Source organism: Brachyhypopomus gauderio, chromosome 14, assembly GCF_052324685.1.
Source record: "Brachyhypopomus gauderio isolate BG-103 chromosome 14, BGAUD_0.2, whole genome shotgun sequence".
Classification (NCBI taxonomy): Eukaryota; Metazoa; Chordata; class Actinopteri; order Gymnotiformes; family Hypopomidae; genus Brachyhypopomus; species Brachyhypopomus gauderio.
This window is the reverse complement of record NC_135224.1, coordinates 2,978,702-2,995,332: the sequence shown is the minus strand read 5'-3', so window position 1 is coordinate 2,995,332 and position 16,631 is coordinate 2,978,702. Positions and strand designations below refer to the sequence as shown.

The window sequence follows — 16,631 nt, the reverse complement described above, 5'->3', positions numbered from 1 at the left end:
TGGCGTCTGAGTCCAGAGGGCCACACTCCTACACGCGCACGCACACACGCGCACACACACACACAATACAGGGGGGTCGTTTAAAATGACTAAATACAAGGCACAGGGGGGGTTGTTTACCCTTACTAAATACAGGGCACAGGGGGTAAGTTTCAATTTTAAAGTTAAAATTTAGTCGTCGACTAAATACAGGGGGTCTTCCATGTAAACTTTCCACTGGAGTCCCCCAAGGCTCAGTCCTAGGCCCTCTTCTCTTTATATACTCATTCCCTTGGTGACATTATTTTCGTCTCATGGTTTCTCTCATCATTGCTATGCTAATGACACCCAGCTAATTCTTTCCTTCCCTCATTCTGACACCCAGTTTCTAGGCGTATCTCGGCATGCTTGGCAGATATTGCTTCATGGATGACTGCTCACCACTTGAAGCTCAACCCTAGCAAAACTGAGCTTCTGTACATTCCAGGAACCCCAAACCCACACAACGAACTCACAGTTTCCTTTGAGAACACCTTGTTAACACCATCAGAAACTGCACGAAGCCTGGGTGTGACGTTGGACAACGAGTTGTCCTTCTCAACACGTTTCAAAGCTGACCAGATCCTGCAGATTTCTCCTCTGCAACATACAGAGAATACGACCCTTCCTTTCACAGGAAGCTACTCAAGTGCTTGTGCAGTCTCTAGTAATCTCTAAGCTGCACTACTGCAATTCTCTACTTGCAGGTCTTCCTCTACGGGTCATCAGACCTCTACAACTAATTCAGAATGCTGCAGCACGACTGGTCTTCAATCTACTCAAGTTCTCACATGTGACTCCTCTACTATGCTCTCTTCACTGGCTTCCAGTAGCGGCACGCACCAGATATAAAACCTTGATGCTTGCTTACAAAGCCAAAAATGGACTGGCCCCTCCCTACATGATGTCCATGGTCAAAAGCCGTTCCGTACAGCGAGCACCAAGAACCTCAAGCTTGGCTTGACTTGAAACTCCATGTTTAAAGTCTCATGGAAGACAAAGCTCCAGACTATTCTCCGTCCTGGCTCCAAGATGGTGGAACGATCTTCCATTAGCTGCTCGGACTGCAGAGTCTATTGCTATCTTCAAGTGTAGACTGAAGACTCACCTGTTTGTTGAGTTCTTACCAGAGCACTAACTCAGCTGATACCACTTGCTGCTGTTCTTTAAATTGTATGTCTGTCTATGGTCATTTGTGCTTCTTGGCAAACGTCTAACTTGCAAAACACTAGGTAATGATATTGGCTCCTGTAGTTTAGTAGTAGTCTGACTCAATGGTGTCTTGAATTCTGGCCTATCTGTACTATTACCTAGGATGAATTCTGTGATCAGATGCAAAGCACTTTGTAATTCGCTCTGGATAAGAGCGTCTGTTAAATGCTGTAAATGTTTACCCTGACTAAATACAGGGTACAGGGGGGTCGTTTACCCTGACTAAATACAGGGTACAGGGGGGTCGTTTACCCTGACTAAATACAGGGTACAGGGGGGTCGTTTACCCTGACTAAATACAGGGTACAGGGGGGTCGTTTACCCTGACGAAGACGCTGAAGAAGAGCTCGGCGCTCAGCTCCTGCACCCTCTTGGACGCTGTCTTCTTATCGTTGCAGTGGGATGCCTGTTTCTGCACGTCTTCATCGCTGAGACACAGACGGGGCCCACACTCTGTTACACACACACACACACACACACACACACACACACACACACACACAAAACCATTACAGAGCAGAAGAAGAGAATGCTCAACAGCATGAAATTTAAGAAGTAAATAACTGTGTGTGTGTGTGTGTGTGTGTGTGTGTGAGACTCACTGAGAGAGGAGGCCAGCAGACGGTGTACGATGAGGTCGGCATAGCGACGGATGGGAGATGTAAAGTGTGTGTAGAGTGGCACGTTCAACGCGTAGTGACGGAATAACTTCTCATCCTGCAGTATCCCTGCACAAAAATACACTGCCATCTACACACACACACACATATATACACACACACACACACACGCGCACGCACACACACACACACACACCACACACCCACACCACACACACACACCACACACACACACCACACACACACACACCACACACACACACACCACACACCCCGCCCCACACACACACACACACACCACACACCCCGCCCCACACACACACACACACACACACACACACACACACACACACACACACACACACCATTATTCCTGCCCCTCCCTCACATGAACAGTAGGTGTGGGTGGAGGTTTGGGTGGAGGTGTGGGTGGAGGCGTGTACCTGCATGGGTCTGGAACACAGGTGTGTGAGCACCTCCTTCCTCGCAGTGGAGAACTGGTCCTCCCCCACCGTCTCATTCAGACTCCTCTGTGTCACCAGGAAAGACCATTTAGAGACCAGCTACACCACACCAGAGCTGCAGCCTAGACGCGTGTGTGTGTGTGTGTGTGTGTGTGTGTGTGTGTGTGTGTGTGTGTGTGTGTGTGTTCTCCGTACGTGCAGCGCTCCAGAGGACGACAGGTCTATATGGAGGCCCAACTGTTCACACAGTTCCTGCAGCACGTCGATCATGCGGCTCTGTGGGGGTGGGTGACGACGGAGAAGAGCCAGTCTGGGCCTCGCCTTGTAGATACGGTGGGCCACCGCCATGTTGGCCAGCAACATGAACTCCTCCACCAGCCTGGGCCACACACGCACACACACACACACACACACACACACACACACACACACACACACACACAAAATGGCTCGGCTTCTCAAAACTCCCCAAAAGCAATTTTTACTCAAATATGGTGGAAGCAAGCAGGACACATATCTACACATAACGTACAGCCAAAGAACACCACCCACTACACCTACAACACTTTCATCAACCTGGACCACGCCTCCCCCAGACCACGCCTCCCTGAGCTTAAACCCTAGTGGCCAGTGTGTAGTGAACGCGTGTGCGGTGTAGTGAGACTGGACCACAGGTGGTCACGCACTTGTTGCTGTCTTTGTACTGGTAGACGTAGCAGCCCTGAGGCAGCCCAGAGTCTGAGCCCAGGCAGAACGCCAGCTTCATCTGCAAGAGGAACAAAAATGCTTCATTAAAACTCCCGGCGCTTGTGTAGGAGCCGTACAGGGCCAGGGGCACGAGCGCCCGGCACATCCATCACTCATGGAGGTCCTGACAGCTTTTGTAAGCAGCCGAGCGCAGATTCACGGAAGCAGCCGAGCGTGTCGAGTCACGGCCCTGCTGAAGATCACGCAGATCAAACAGCAGAAACATGACGCAGCAGATCACGGCCGTTGCCGGAGAGGCAGGAGAACCATTCATCACAACGCAGGGCTTCATCACACACACACACACACACACTTCTAATGGGCTCATTACTGATCTTTTTTTAGCCCTCCAAGCAGAGACGGTGCCCAGAAATAGATTCATCTCAGTAATCACAGCAGGCACACACGCTGAGACGGGCATGTTTCATGTTTCAGTGTGGATGCTATTTGCAGGTGGTGATGGATGTTTGTAACGATATGAAGCGTTTAGCTACCAGGACACTGAGGCTGCACCTCGGTACACACGCGGTGAAGAGGACCAGACCACGTTCACACAGTCACTGCTCAGCTGCCTGCAGTCCTACATCGATGTGAAGGCCACACACTTGGGCTGCCATGATTAGTCGACTAGTCACGATTATGTCGACTATTAAAATAGTCAACGACTAATTTAATAGTCGATGCGTCGTGTTTTTTTTCTTTACTTTTTTCTCTCCAAACTGCTGTCAGTTTCCACGGACGCACATACGCAGTAGTGTAAACGACGTCCCAGGACGTTATACAGACAGGCTCTGGCATCATGGCTACCCGGCTACGGAACTCAAGTGTGGCATCACTTTAAGAAAATTAAAGAGAAACGCGTGCAATATCTGCAAGGCAGAACTTAACTTTCCTTCCACGGCAGCACAACCACGATGTACGAGCACCTGAAGCATGTTGTGGCTTATTGTGACAATGATGAAGAGGGAGCGTCATCTCTGTCATCTAAACTGCTAGTTAGCTACTAAAGTTAGCGTAAACAGAGCGTTAACTTAGTACTTACTTATCGTGGTAGCTGTTTGTTTCATTAGCCTTAGCACGCATTCATGTGTTTTCTGTAACGTCAGTGAGACCAAAACTTTATTTTTGTGAATAATTCATTAGTTTCAGGTACCTCATTTGATTTAAATGTAGCCAAGTCTGATGCCAGAGACAAATGAAAGAAAGAAAATCCAAAAAAAAATAATTTCTTTATTAATGTATTTATTTTTGTGTTGTTTAAGCCAGTGCCTTATCCTTATTTTAATAACTGTTTGTTGCAACAGGCTGCATATTTCATTAAAGGTTTAATGAACTACGATATAAATTGTTTTTATTTTTAGTTAGCATATAGCTGAAATCTAATGATGGTTATATAATAGCAGCTGCATTCTAGTGCAATTAACTGTATGTTTTATGTTCAATTAATGATCCGATTAGTCGACTAATCATAAAAATTAATCTGTGATTAGTCAACTATAAAAATGATTGTTTGTGGCAGCCCTAACACACACACAGGGACGGTCTACCCAGCAGAACGGTTCGGTTTTGCTCAGCATTGTGGTTGACAGCTGTGCATCTTAAACAGTAGCTCTAATTCCCTGGGCTGGAGTGACTGACCCAGAGCACCGGCCGCCCCAGTCAGACGGTCTCCCTGAACATCTGTCCCCCAGGACAGACCTTCTCGGGGCAGTACACATCCGTCTTTTAACTCGTTAGGCCTCTGCTCATGACCTGCTGGGAGCAGAGTGGGTCAGAGAAGCGGCAGCAGGACGAGCCGGACCGGGACAGGAAGGACGGGCAGGACCGGGACAAATTCTGATGGGCGAGCAGGCCAGACTGGGGCTACCTGGTCCAGGCGGAGGGCTCCACCCTCGAAGCGCTGGGCGCGCAGATGTTTGGCGATGGCGTGCAGGTGGAGGACGGCCTGGTGGATGTGCTGGACGGGGTGGTCGGGGGCACAGGGCGGGAGCTCGTCCGGGCTGAACCGCTTCTCTGGGGCGTCGATCATGCTCTGAGCGTGGTCATAACTGAGCTTTGCACAGGAGCAGATCACAGAGCGGCCGAACCACTCACTCAGGATCTGAGCAGGGGCAGAAACACACACACACACACACACACACACACACACACACACACACAATTATTTGATATTTCATTATTAGACCATATTTGACAGTCCCATTCCAGCTAACGCTGACAGAGGGAATAATAAAACAAACTAATATAAACACATTTAAAAGGGTCATGACACTTGTGTGTGTGTGTGTGTGGTGTGTGTGTGTGTGTGTGTGTGTGTGTGTGTGTGTGTGTGTGTACAGGCGTGTCTGAACAGATAATACAGATGAAGGGGTGTACGTTAGAGTCAGTAATGCTGATGGGGGGGTGGAATAGAGATAAGACTGAGTGTGTGTGTGTGTGTGTGTGTGTGTGTGTGTGTGTGTGTGTGTGTGCACAAGGGTGTGTACGTGAGAGAGAGAGAGAGAGAGAGAGAGAGAGAGAGAGAGAGTGTGAGTGAGTGTGTGTAATGCCAAGTGTGTGAGGGTGTGTAATGCCGAGTGTGTGTGGGTGTGTGTGGGTGTGTGTGTAATGCTGAGTGTGTGTGTGTGTGTGTGAGATCAGGACCTTTCCCTCAGGCGACAGTGTCCAGATGACGGAGAAGGTCAGACGATCGGTCTGAGGGTTTAGACTGCACAACTCCTCACACAAGAGACGGGGCAGCATAGGAACCACCTACACACACACACACACACACACACACACACACACACACACACACACACACACACACTTTCATAAGGACGTCTGAGATGTAATATTAAAAAAGAAAAAAAATGAAAACACTCCAAAAACTTGTAAATGAGTAAACACATCTCTCAGCCGCTCAAAAGTATCATCATTACAGCTTTCAGGGCAAATTCAACAAAGAAGATCATTGTGTTCTCCAAACTGAACTTAACTGAACCTCTGAGAATTTCACTTTTTAATGTTCCTAAATGAATTCAAGCCCTTCCAGATACACTAGACACACACCAACTGCACATGTCAAAAGGTCATGACAGACACAAACTGCTGTTTTGAACTCATTTGATTCTCAAATGTACAAAGTACAGGGGACAGTACTGCATATAAACGAAGTGATTTCAGATTCGACATACAAAATGAAATGCAGGTAAATTATAAATAATGCACTAGATTAGTTCTAGTGTTACTCTGAATAAATAAATGAGTGCGTAAATCTGAAGCCTTTGTTGTGTGTTTTTTGGAATTGTTATTAGACACACATGTTGACTTTGGATCATATTCAGACCAAACTACGACTAAAATCAGCGATGAGACGCTTGTTTTTGCATTGAAAGTGTAGCTGGGACAGCTGGGAGGTTGTGAGGAAGCCATCGTCTTCATCATCATCATCATCATCATCATCAGAGAGAGGTGAGATTTACGAGGGTGCAGGGGTGAGACAGTAACCACAGAGTGAGGTTGCAAAACAGCGGGTGTGATGTTGGGACGTGCCCCACTCCCGTCGGAGGGACGACTGTGGTGCCAGCAGGCAGAGACTGGCACCGCATGAAAAGGGGGGAGAGAAACACCATGACGGGGGGGGGGGGGGTCACACCAACCCAACGGCACTTCAGTGGAAATCAGACGTGTTAGAGTTCCTCCAGGATGCTCCCCTCACAGTGACCCCATCATCATCATCCTCAGTACGGAGACAGTAGCAGACACGGGCTCAGACTCCACCTGCGCTCCACGTACCTTCTGGACCAGGTAGACGCTGGTGGCCCGTCTGCTGGCCACCACGTCCAGAGCACTACCCTCCTCCACGAAGAAGCCCACATCAGCGATGTGAACGCCCACTTCGAAATTCCCTAAAATACAGATGCAGGAGGTCAAACGTGTGGCAGGAAACGCATTTTTAAACTCTTACAGAACAAAGAAAAGTCTCGGGGGGACGTTTACCGTCTGGGAGCTGCTTGCAGGACAGTGCGTCGTCCAGATCTCTGGCTGTAGCTGGGTCGATCGTGAAGATACACTCCCGCCTGCAACATCAGGACAGCTGGATGTTGAGTTGTGACTAAGGTAGAGCCGGTGTAGGTGGTCTCATGCGTGGAGACAGCAGACCTACCGCAGGTCTCTCCTCTTGGTCAGCTCCTCGGCTGGGATGGTCCATGGCAGGTTTTGGGGGAGACAGGCCAGGGCTTCAGAGGAGAACTCTGAGCAGTCGATATCGTACTCGGCCAGGATCCCCTCGGTCTCGGGCTCGATCTCGCCTGCTTGGCCTAATGATTTAGCCAGTCGCCTGCGTTCAGGGGCAGAGGAACCCAGAACAGCCACAGTTCATTATGAACACCAGACACAAGCACCACCAACACAGCGTGTAGGACCCTCACTCAGGTGGGGGGGGGAGGGGGGGTGTTCATACCCTTCTGCAAAGCTGCTGTCGGCTGGCCAGTGGGTTATGCGGCAGATGAAGAGGGTGTTGGCGTGGTCGCCCGGCCTGGTGGCAAAGTCCGCAGGGCAGTCGGTGAGTGGCACGTTCACCCTCGGCACCCGGTGGTCCACAGGAGAGAACATGGCGAAGCTCTTGTCTGGGAGGAACTTGATGAAGCCCGAGGCTGCCCTGGAGTGCTTCTCCTCAGTAATATACACCACCTGAAACACACACACACACACACACACACACACACACACAGGGATGGAAGCACAAGACATGGAATTTTTTTTTTTTTGTTACATACTGCAAAAACCACCTAGCCAGTACATAAATTACCGTCAGAGAGACACTGTTCTTGAACTGCTATCAAACAGCCCTTTTAAACACTTCTGTTACACAATCCCTTCTGAATCATGCCTAATTAATTCAAACCTTTTTTTTTATCAGTCATTGTGAGACATACTGGACCTGCCGTGAACAGAGAAGCCTAAACATGGCCAAACGCCTTTCATAGGAGGTAAAAATCAAACGTTGTTGGATTTTAACCGTTTGATTCCTTTAGCGTGCGTCACTTGTCGCCTTACGGATCGGGATTCTCTAAATATGGACCAGAACAGAGCAGAGCTCCTCAAAGAGAAGACTCACCTTCCCGGTCCTTTGAACAAACTTCTCGGAGGCTGACGCAGAGGTGCTGCGTTTAGATCGGCCTGTCGCGTCTTCTGGCGTGGCAGCAACTAAAACAAAAGGTGGAGTGGTGGGTGGTGCTAATGAGAAGGGTGGAGGAATAAACCCAGCTCAATGTGAGCCCCACAGGCGGGTCAGGCACTGCCCCACAGGCGGGTCACACCGTGAATAACGAGGATGAAATCGGAGGGTCACACATCTGCACGTAGATTCAACCTTTACCCCAGAGCCTACAGTAACAGGCATGACCACACTGTTCTCAGAGCAGCCGGTTCGCCAACGTAAGAATGATAAACCTCTAAAACACGCTCTCCTCCGTGTTCGTTTTAGGACAACATCTTTAGTGTTGTCTCATGTCAGAAAGCGTTACACAATGCTTAAGACTACGTGACAAACTATTCCTGTAAATACTGTTAACACAAAAATTTCAACATGTGAAAAATCAGACTGGATTAATTGAAATAAGCGTTTCCGTTAAATGTGGATACCAGATAATTCAAACAACTGATCAATATCAGAAATACTCAGAATCATCTGAAGTGTGGTGAAAATCACACGCAAAGAAACGAGACGTTGTGTACAACCTTCAATGTGAATAATAAACAAACTCTGGACTGGGCCAGAAGAATTGGGCCATTTGGGGCCGTAACAATGATTCATTAAGAAGCCCCGTTAGAGGGAAACAGCAGCTCATTCATTCTGTCAACACAATCACGTCTTTCAGCACCTGCTAACTTCAGTTCTCACATGCCCCCCAATCAGGACAAGCCATCTGGAATCTCCTTCAGTGTTGTGCATTACGGGGATGATTTCATGTTACATATTTGTGGGAGGCAGGTATGAACAAATACATCTGGGCTTCATGAAAGGAAAGAAAATGGCTCCCTCGACCTTCAGCTGCTCAGTAATCAATGAGTGACATCAGTTTTATTTACATTCAGGTCACGTGTCGGGAGACAACACGGACCACAGAAGTGTCCGTCACGCCAGCCCAGACAACCACGCCCGGCCAGAGGTCACAGAGTGAGTCACCGCGGTTACGCTTATGAACTTTGACACCCTGAAGATTTCTGGAATCTTTAAGCAGGTCACTCGGTGAGGTAGTGAACTCAGACAGATCTAATGCACTCCGATCACTGTGAGATCCCACGTTAAACTTCTAAAACATCAAAGGACACATGTAACGTCACCATCATTCAACAATGGGATGGGTCTACACTGGGAAGGACGTGGCTAAGGGAAATGAGGATATTAATCTTTTCAGAAGAGAGCATATCTTCTCATCTTCAGTCCAGAAGGACTAACGCACCTCACGGCGCGTTAGTGTTTGAGAAGACACCATACTGGTACCTTTGTCCTGCAGACTCAGGGTCTCCATTTTTGCGAGCGCCTCTTCGTCCCCATCGCTGTACTGCGCCTCCACGATGACGTCAGGACTGGAGGAGGTCTTCACATGGCCAGGAGAGCCGCCTCCTGGAGGAGTCACCTCGCTCTCCCCCCCGACCTCCACCTGCACCGTAACCAGAGATCAGCCCAGTCTGGGTGGACTGGATCACAGCAGCAAACTCCACAGAGCATGAGGCACACGAGTCACACGACTACAGCGTTTAGCACCGTGAAGCAGGTCAGGTGTTTCAAACGGATCTAATGAGCCCAGTCACCAAACAGTTTGGCTGTTATTGACTTCCACCCCTGAACCAACCAATCACCATCATCACCATCATCATCCCATAACCATATGCAGCATACCATAAACAGCACAGCTGTCTGGACATTGTCTAGAATAAATTTCTTATTTTACCATCATATCACTGTCCAACAGTCCAACTGAAGTAATAATAATACATTTATTAAGGACATATTCAATACTTAAACCATTATAACAAAGTCAGAAACCCCCCAAGCTCCCATACAACAGTAAGTTGATCTTAAATGACTGTTCAGGCCTTTGGGATAGAACAGAGCCTCTTAATTGCCTTCCGACTTGCTCTATGTTTACTAAAATGTCTTGACACAACGTGCCTGGCGGCCCGTTTCAAACACACGCACGCCCCCGCGCACACACGTACGTGCTAAATTAAACATGCTAAATTAAACAGGTTACATGCAAATCATGTGCAGGTTGTTACTCATGACGGTGGAAAACCACAGAGCGTCATTTAAACGGGTAAACCAGAGACGTGGTGCAGAAACGGCACCAGGCTGTTAGCAGCGTGAGCTGCAGCGATGACAACGCCTGTATATCCCACACGTGGAGTAAACAGTCATCTTGAGGCTCTACTGATCACATCTCACCTGTAGCAGCCTGAACCCTACGGTGTCTGGCTCGTCTCCCGCTCGTACCCGAGGCCTGCACAGCCAAGCAGGGCCACGGCGGGCGGGGGTGACGGGTGGAGGAGGCGGGCGGGGCGGCGGGGGTGTAGCAGGGTTCTCTATGCACTCTTCACCCAGAAACACTGACAAACTCACATGCTGAGACAAGAGAACACCACCTTTCTGGATATAACACTCCCGCGCTACGTTTAGCCATGGGTGATTCAATGATAGGATTATATAAAGGACAACATTCATCTCTCTTCCCAGAAACCTGAGCGGCCTAAGCTCTCCCAACTTTTGACCGGGGGCCTGGTGTGTAGCGAAGTGAGAATTAAGGGTGGAGGAAGAAAACACCCGTTGGGAATCAGCCTCTAAATCGGAGCGTCTGGGGGAGCGTGAGTGACCAGTCTGGGCTGGCCGACCCGTCCCACACGTGGGTCGCCACACGCGGGTCGCCACACGCCACAGCCGAAAACACAAGCAATACCTTCCACTGCTCAGGAGGAAGCAGCTTCACCACCACCACGTCTCCGTTCAGAGCTCGGTTACGCGCTGCCAGGCCGTCCAGGAAGACGTCCGCCGAGCCGTCCTGCGGAGACACACAAGTAAAGACACACTTGGTGACGTGAGCACTCAGTCAGACTGAAGACAGGACGTCTGTGTCTCACTTCACCTCTGGACCCGCTCACAAGAACGCCTTTTAACACAATGTGTTTGAACTCATGGACGAAGGATGAATACTTACCGGAGATGGAATAAAAGCCTCGTGATACTTCTTAGGGTTGATCCTCAGTGGGCCCTGATAAACCACATGGTCCAGGGTTATGAAACAGTAACAATGATGGAACAAAATCACTCGAGAGGATGCAAAATACTCAAACTACTTTACACACCATAGTTCCCCACACTGGAGAGAAGGAGAGAGTTAACATTCTTTAGAGTTAACAGGCTCAGATTTGCATATAAAACCTGTGTGAATTAGCCAGGGGCCGAATATTACCCAGACTCCATGGCGGCGTCTCTGCCAGTGTGATCCGGGTGGTTCTGTTACCGTTAGTCTGAACTGCCACAATCTCACCTGGTGGACGCGTGTTCTAGACTACGGCTGCTCTGTTGCCAGCGTACAGGTGCACGGGTGACTCGCCGATTCTTCAGGGGCCGAGTGTGGAGAAGGTGAGAGTAAAGGAAGGTGATTCATCACCTGAAGGAGTTCTCCTCTCTTCAGACCCGCCGACACCTCCCGAAAGGACATGTAGTCCTCAAACAAGCGCCTCCGTCCCCCCCTGGACCCACGACCACACCGGCCACCGCCTGGAGAACTCATGTTCACAGCTGTAGAAGCGGAGACAAAACTGGGACTGTGTGAGACGGCCTGTCCCTACCCCAGCTGGACCAAACATGTCCTCACATCGGACTCCAAGCAGAAAGAAACATCACATCATCAAACGAAAGGTCCAACAGGATCAGTGTTGTAGATCTAAACCACATTCGAGTTTCAGTAGTCAATTTCAATACATTTATTACATCGTCTAAACACAAATCTGCTCGCTCTCCCTCTCAAAACACACACACACACACACACACACACACACACACACACGTTCTAAACAAGCAGAAGCACAGCATTAGCTCATCGTAGCCTCACTCTCCATGTAAGAAGCGTTTACAACACAGCGCTGCTCATGGTAAACCAGACGCCCATGAACCCTTAGACTGGCCTGTTCACATGTAGGCTAACAGAGCAGACCGTCCTGCCCCTGAGGCGGCTCAGAACCCAGACCGTCCTGCCCCTGAGGCGGCTCAGAACCCAGACCGTCCTGCCCCTGAGGCGGCTCAGAACCCAGACCGTCCTGCCCCTGAGGCGGCTCAGAACCCAGACCGTCCTGCCCCTGAGGCGGCTCAGAACCCAGACCGTCCTGCCCCTGAGGCGGCTCAGAGATCGGACTATAAAGCCACTTTACCTCGAGGCTGCTGAGCTTTGGCCTTCTGCCGTGAGCCCTGTGGCTCCTGACCACCAGCGTGGTCACATCCCTCCACCGTCTCTTCTCCATCTGCTTTGGGCTTCCTCCTCTTCTTCCTCTTCTTCTTGCCCTGCTCCTCTCCGCCACGCGGGCTGTCCTGCGTGCCTTGCGATTGGCTGGCCTGCTCTCTCCGTTGTCTCGCTCGCCGTTGCTGCCTGGAGGGCCCCCCTGCGCCGCCCTCTGGAGTCTTGGAGGAGCAGCTGCTCTGGGCCGGCGCCCCCGGCTTCCGCTGCCCCCCCCTGCGGCCCCGACGGCCCTCCGGGCGTCCAGGCGGTTCAGGGCCGTCTCCCGTCTCTGCAGTCGGACCGCAGGAGCAGCCATCACTCACGCACGATGCCTCCGCACCCTGACCCGACCCTCTCTGCTGGGTCATGGGTCGGCCGGCAGGGGCATCCACGCTCTCCTCCGCCGAGCTGGACTGTTTGGACCGGAGTGGCCCGTTCTGCTGGTGGATCGTAGCGCTGGTGTTGGGGTCTTTTGGGGTTCTGGGGTGATTTTGTCCACGCTTTCCCTCACGAGGTTTACTGCCTCCTTTTGCTTTACATGTAGGCTCCATAATACTTTTCAGGCTTTATTTTATTTCTTTTTTCTTTTGGTTTGTCTGAAAAGGAGTGAAAATTTTTTAACTCTTATGTCTTTCAATTAAGGGAGCAGCTGCTCATTCCAATTTCTTTCAGAACAACCCTCACCAGCCCTCCGAGCTCCCTCTAACATCGGTACCTAGCCCAATATTTCACGCATGTATTCTTCCTTCAACTCTTTCCCGAGTTTATCGACCCTCTTTAGTCAGGCTGCAGTTTTCTACGCGTACCAGCGCACTAGATGGTCCACTACACCCAAACCCATCCGGAAAGCTCTGGGAACACTCCTGTCTTCCGACAAACAAAAAAGCCCACTTTCGGATGTGTCTGGGACACATGACCAGCATGTGTTGGGGTTTTTCACATTACGCTAAAATTTGTATTTTGCATAACATATTTAAATAGTCTGACATGATAACGAGACCAGTTCTCTAGATCAGGACCGAGCTCCTTAAACCAGCGATGGCCTGGCACAATAATCCTGTTAATCTAGGGCGGCTCGGTTCTGAACATCGTCTGTCGGCTTGAAGCAGGTGTAATAGACTACAGAGAGGAAAATGTGTGTTATAATAGTTCGTCCACGGCACCGGGATTAGTAAACACTGGGGTTAGTAAACACAGGGGTTAGTAAACACAGGGGTTAGTAAACACAGGGGTTAGTAAACACTGGGGTTAGTAAACACTGGGGGTTAGTAAACACTGGGGGTTAGTAAACACAGGGATTAACCCAGATTATTTAGCTAGCTAGCGAGATGCTGTTAGTCACGCTGTTTCAACACACGTAGTATACGTAGTTAGCAGAATTAATGACCAATACACAAACCATTCCCTGAAAACACGGATGTAAGAGGCGCTTTCTTTCTCTCTTTTCTCGCGTACCTGTTCTGTCGTCTCAAATCTGAAGCGTTTCAAACAAGATATCTGCGTGAACAACGGTTTACTTCCGGGTTTATATTGGAGTCTCACAATTGCATTGTGGGAATTGGAGTTATAACACGAGCTCATGGTTGTCATAGTCACCCACTTGCCCCGCGACTTTCAATATAATTAATGTTATAAATAATGATTGTAAACTGTAAATCTCAAAGCGTTCATTGAAGAGTTCATTTAGCAAAAGAAATGAATTTAAATACTTAAATGTATCAATTGAAACGAACAATTACAATTATTAAATTTCTTAGGTATGTAATTATATATGTATTTAATTATATTAGGTATTATTCATAACTATGAATGCAATTTCACTTTTAAGCTTTTTGCTTGTATGATTATTTTAACATACGATAATAATTTTATGGGTAAATGATGTATTGGTGTAACGATGAATACGTTGTTCCTTTAAGGAATACAACATTACGTCACCTGGAAAGATGCATTGTGGGATATGTTGTAGTAAAATGTGAAGTTCAGAACTACAGCTGCGTGTATGATGTCAGAGTGGAGAAATAAGACATAATGAAACTGTAGACAGCTACAGTAGAACGGCAGAGCTACTCTAGCCTAATATAATCATATAATATCGATTCAGATTGATCTTTCTCTTTATTTCCTCCTAAACCATTTAATTTGTCACCCAAAAGAGTAACCTTCGTGGTTTGACCATACTGAAAACATGAGAAAACAACCACTGGGTCATATCAAGGGCGTTTTGATCGAAAGCTCTGTGATATAGGTGCGTCAGTTTTACAAAGGGCCCTGGCCGTACACGTTATTTTATTCGGGTTAAACTATGACTGGCATGCTGATCAGGAGACACAGACAAGGGAAACTGGCATCAAGGTACCGGAGGGTGAGGGCGCTTTCATTTAAATGTTCATGACATCACGGCTGGATTATAAAAACCAAGCGCTGCCTGTGAGACAATGTCACAGCAGGTTATTATCGGCAGGCGTGTCTGGAGCCATGGACATCTCCTACTGTCTGATATGTGCAATGATGATTACTCTGTGTCTCAGACCTAGTGCCAACCCGCTCACAGCAGCACAGGACCAGGTCAGTGCACCTTAACCTCCAGAATCTCTTCAGGAGAACTTTGGCGTAGTCCAGATTGAGTTCGTGCGCTTGGTTATGATCTGGGGTTTAGCCCTTACTCAATCACAGTCAATATCAAGACAATGATCGTGTTAAAATATTCAGCAATCATTTAACTCCTCTGACTAGATGCTATTCTTGCACGTTGCTAAATAAATGCACGAAATAGTGTTGTACTGTGTTTACCTGGTGTGTTTTCCAGGTGATGAAGACCACGCCAGCAGCCGGTCGCTCAGTGATACTGGTGTTGAACCAAACACACGTCCGAACTCGAAGCAACAGGTCGCGCGCGGCGCACGAGCCACATCTGGACACTCGTGTGAAAAACACGAAGTCGCCCCGGAAGAAGCATCCGTCAAACAGGAGCGAGCGGCGCAAGATCTGCTTCGGTTTTAAAATGGACAGAATCAGCGATTTGAGTGGCATGGGGTGTAAGAGCGACTGAAGTGCCCTCTGGCGCTCGTGCAGAAGCTGAGTCTCGAGCTTCACGCGCCACCCAGGGATGTGGGTGCAGGAGGCTCGCGCTGCACCCCCGCGGAGGGTCACACCACGGTGTAGTCCACAAGAAAGAGCTGACGGTGGAAACCAGCCTGGAGTTTATCCTGAACGAAAGAGTTCAATGGTCAACGTGGCGAATGCGGTAACACTGTTAAATATCGCAGTTATGGCATCATTGTATTTCTGGAAAGAAATGTGTATATATATATAGGCCCTATATATTTGCGGTTGATGTACAGTAGACATTTGCCTACCGACTGTATACATTTTGTTATTACATAATACATTTGAATAAATTTAAGAATACATTTTTTAATGTATTTTTATTATGCAAAAATATATATTATTTAGGCTGCTCATTCGTATTTGTCCATTTAGGGACTGAAATGAGGTGCGTGTTTCTCGGATGTGAGGATACACAAACTAATGTGTAAATATGTTGACTGTTATTTGATAAATATATTCGTTTTATTTTCATATATTGTTTATGCTTTAGCCTAACTCTCGCTGTTTTATGCGTCTTTCATTACATCGTTTTTCTTTGTACACATAGACAATGTGACTATTTTAAGTGCAAATGCCAATTGGTGAGATATTGTTTTAATTAAAGTATTGTTTTGAAACACTGTAGCCTGTCTGAACAAGTGCTGGTACTCGTGTTTATCTACTGCCTGCTATGTTCAGTCAAACTAACAGCTCTGATTCTGCTAACACATCATGGGTCATCCTTAGTAGACCCTCTCCAGGGCCTGAAATGCAACCTAAAGGGCTCCCCAGTGGGGGAGGACTGATCCACACTGAATGATGCGGTGCATGTAAGAACCACAGTACTGACAGTATGACCACTGCTCCTAGCAGACACATACCAACTACATACAGAACTTCATACAGGTCAGCATTTAAAAGACCCATAAAGCAGCAGCTGTTACTACATGTTTTTTATTTTCATCTTTTTTTTTTGTTTAAAAACAAATAACATCATT

The 16,631-nt window shown here is 48.3% G+C and overlaps 1 protein-coding gene across 3 annotated transcripts in view; it reads right to left on the bottom strand.

The window, feature by feature from the left end:
- The window catches only part of dis3l2 (DIS3 like 3'-5' exoribonuclease 2), a 19,769-nt gene extending 4,294 nt beyond the window's left edge, over positions 1-15,475 (bottom strand). Inside the window, exons 1-19 of one of the 3 annotated variants that reach the window (XM_076972358.1) lie at positions 15,337-15,475; positions 12,479-13,139; positions 11,719-11,849; positions 11,263-11,316; positions 11,005-11,106; positions 9,552-9,711; positions 8,163-8,251; positions 7,506-7,735; positions 7,209-7,382; positions 7,043-7,122; positions 6,839-6,951; positions 5,705-5,812; positions 4,929-5,162; positions 3,001-3,080; positions 2,510-2,693; positions 2,294-2,380; positions 1,833-1,980; positions 1,553-1,683; positions 1-28 (exon numbers count right to left, since the gene is read on the bottom strand). The exon at positions 1-28 is cut by the window's left edge and continues 77 nt beyond it. In XM_076972358.1, coding sequence (XP_076828473.1) covers positions 1-28; positions 1,553-1,683; positions 1,833-1,980; positions 2,294-2,380; positions 2,510-2,693; positions 3,001-3,080; positions 4,929-5,162; positions 5,705-5,812; positions 6,839-6,951; positions 7,043-7,122; positions 7,209-7,382; positions 7,506-7,735; positions 8,163-8,251; positions 9,552-9,711; positions 11,005-11,106; positions 11,263-11,316; positions 11,719-11,849; positions 12,479-13,094 — 2,749 coding nt within the window. In that variant the 5' untranslated portion in view covers positions 13,095-13,139; positions 15,337-15,475. Of the gene's footprint in view, positions 29-1,552; positions 1,684-1,832; positions 1,981-2,293; positions 2,381-2,509; positions 2,694-3,000; positions 3,081-4,928; positions 5,163-5,704; positions 5,813-6,838; positions 6,952-7,042; positions 7,123-7,208; positions 7,383-7,505; positions 7,736-8,162; positions 8,252-9,551; positions 9,712-11,004; positions 11,107-11,262; positions 11,317-11,718; positions 11,850-12,478; positions 13,140-13,998; positions 14,076-15,336 lie in introns of those variants that run through there. The other 2 variants (XM_076972357.1, XM_076972359.1) reach the window with 2 other exon arrangements.
- Positions 15,476-16,631: the final 1,156 nt, after the last annotated feature.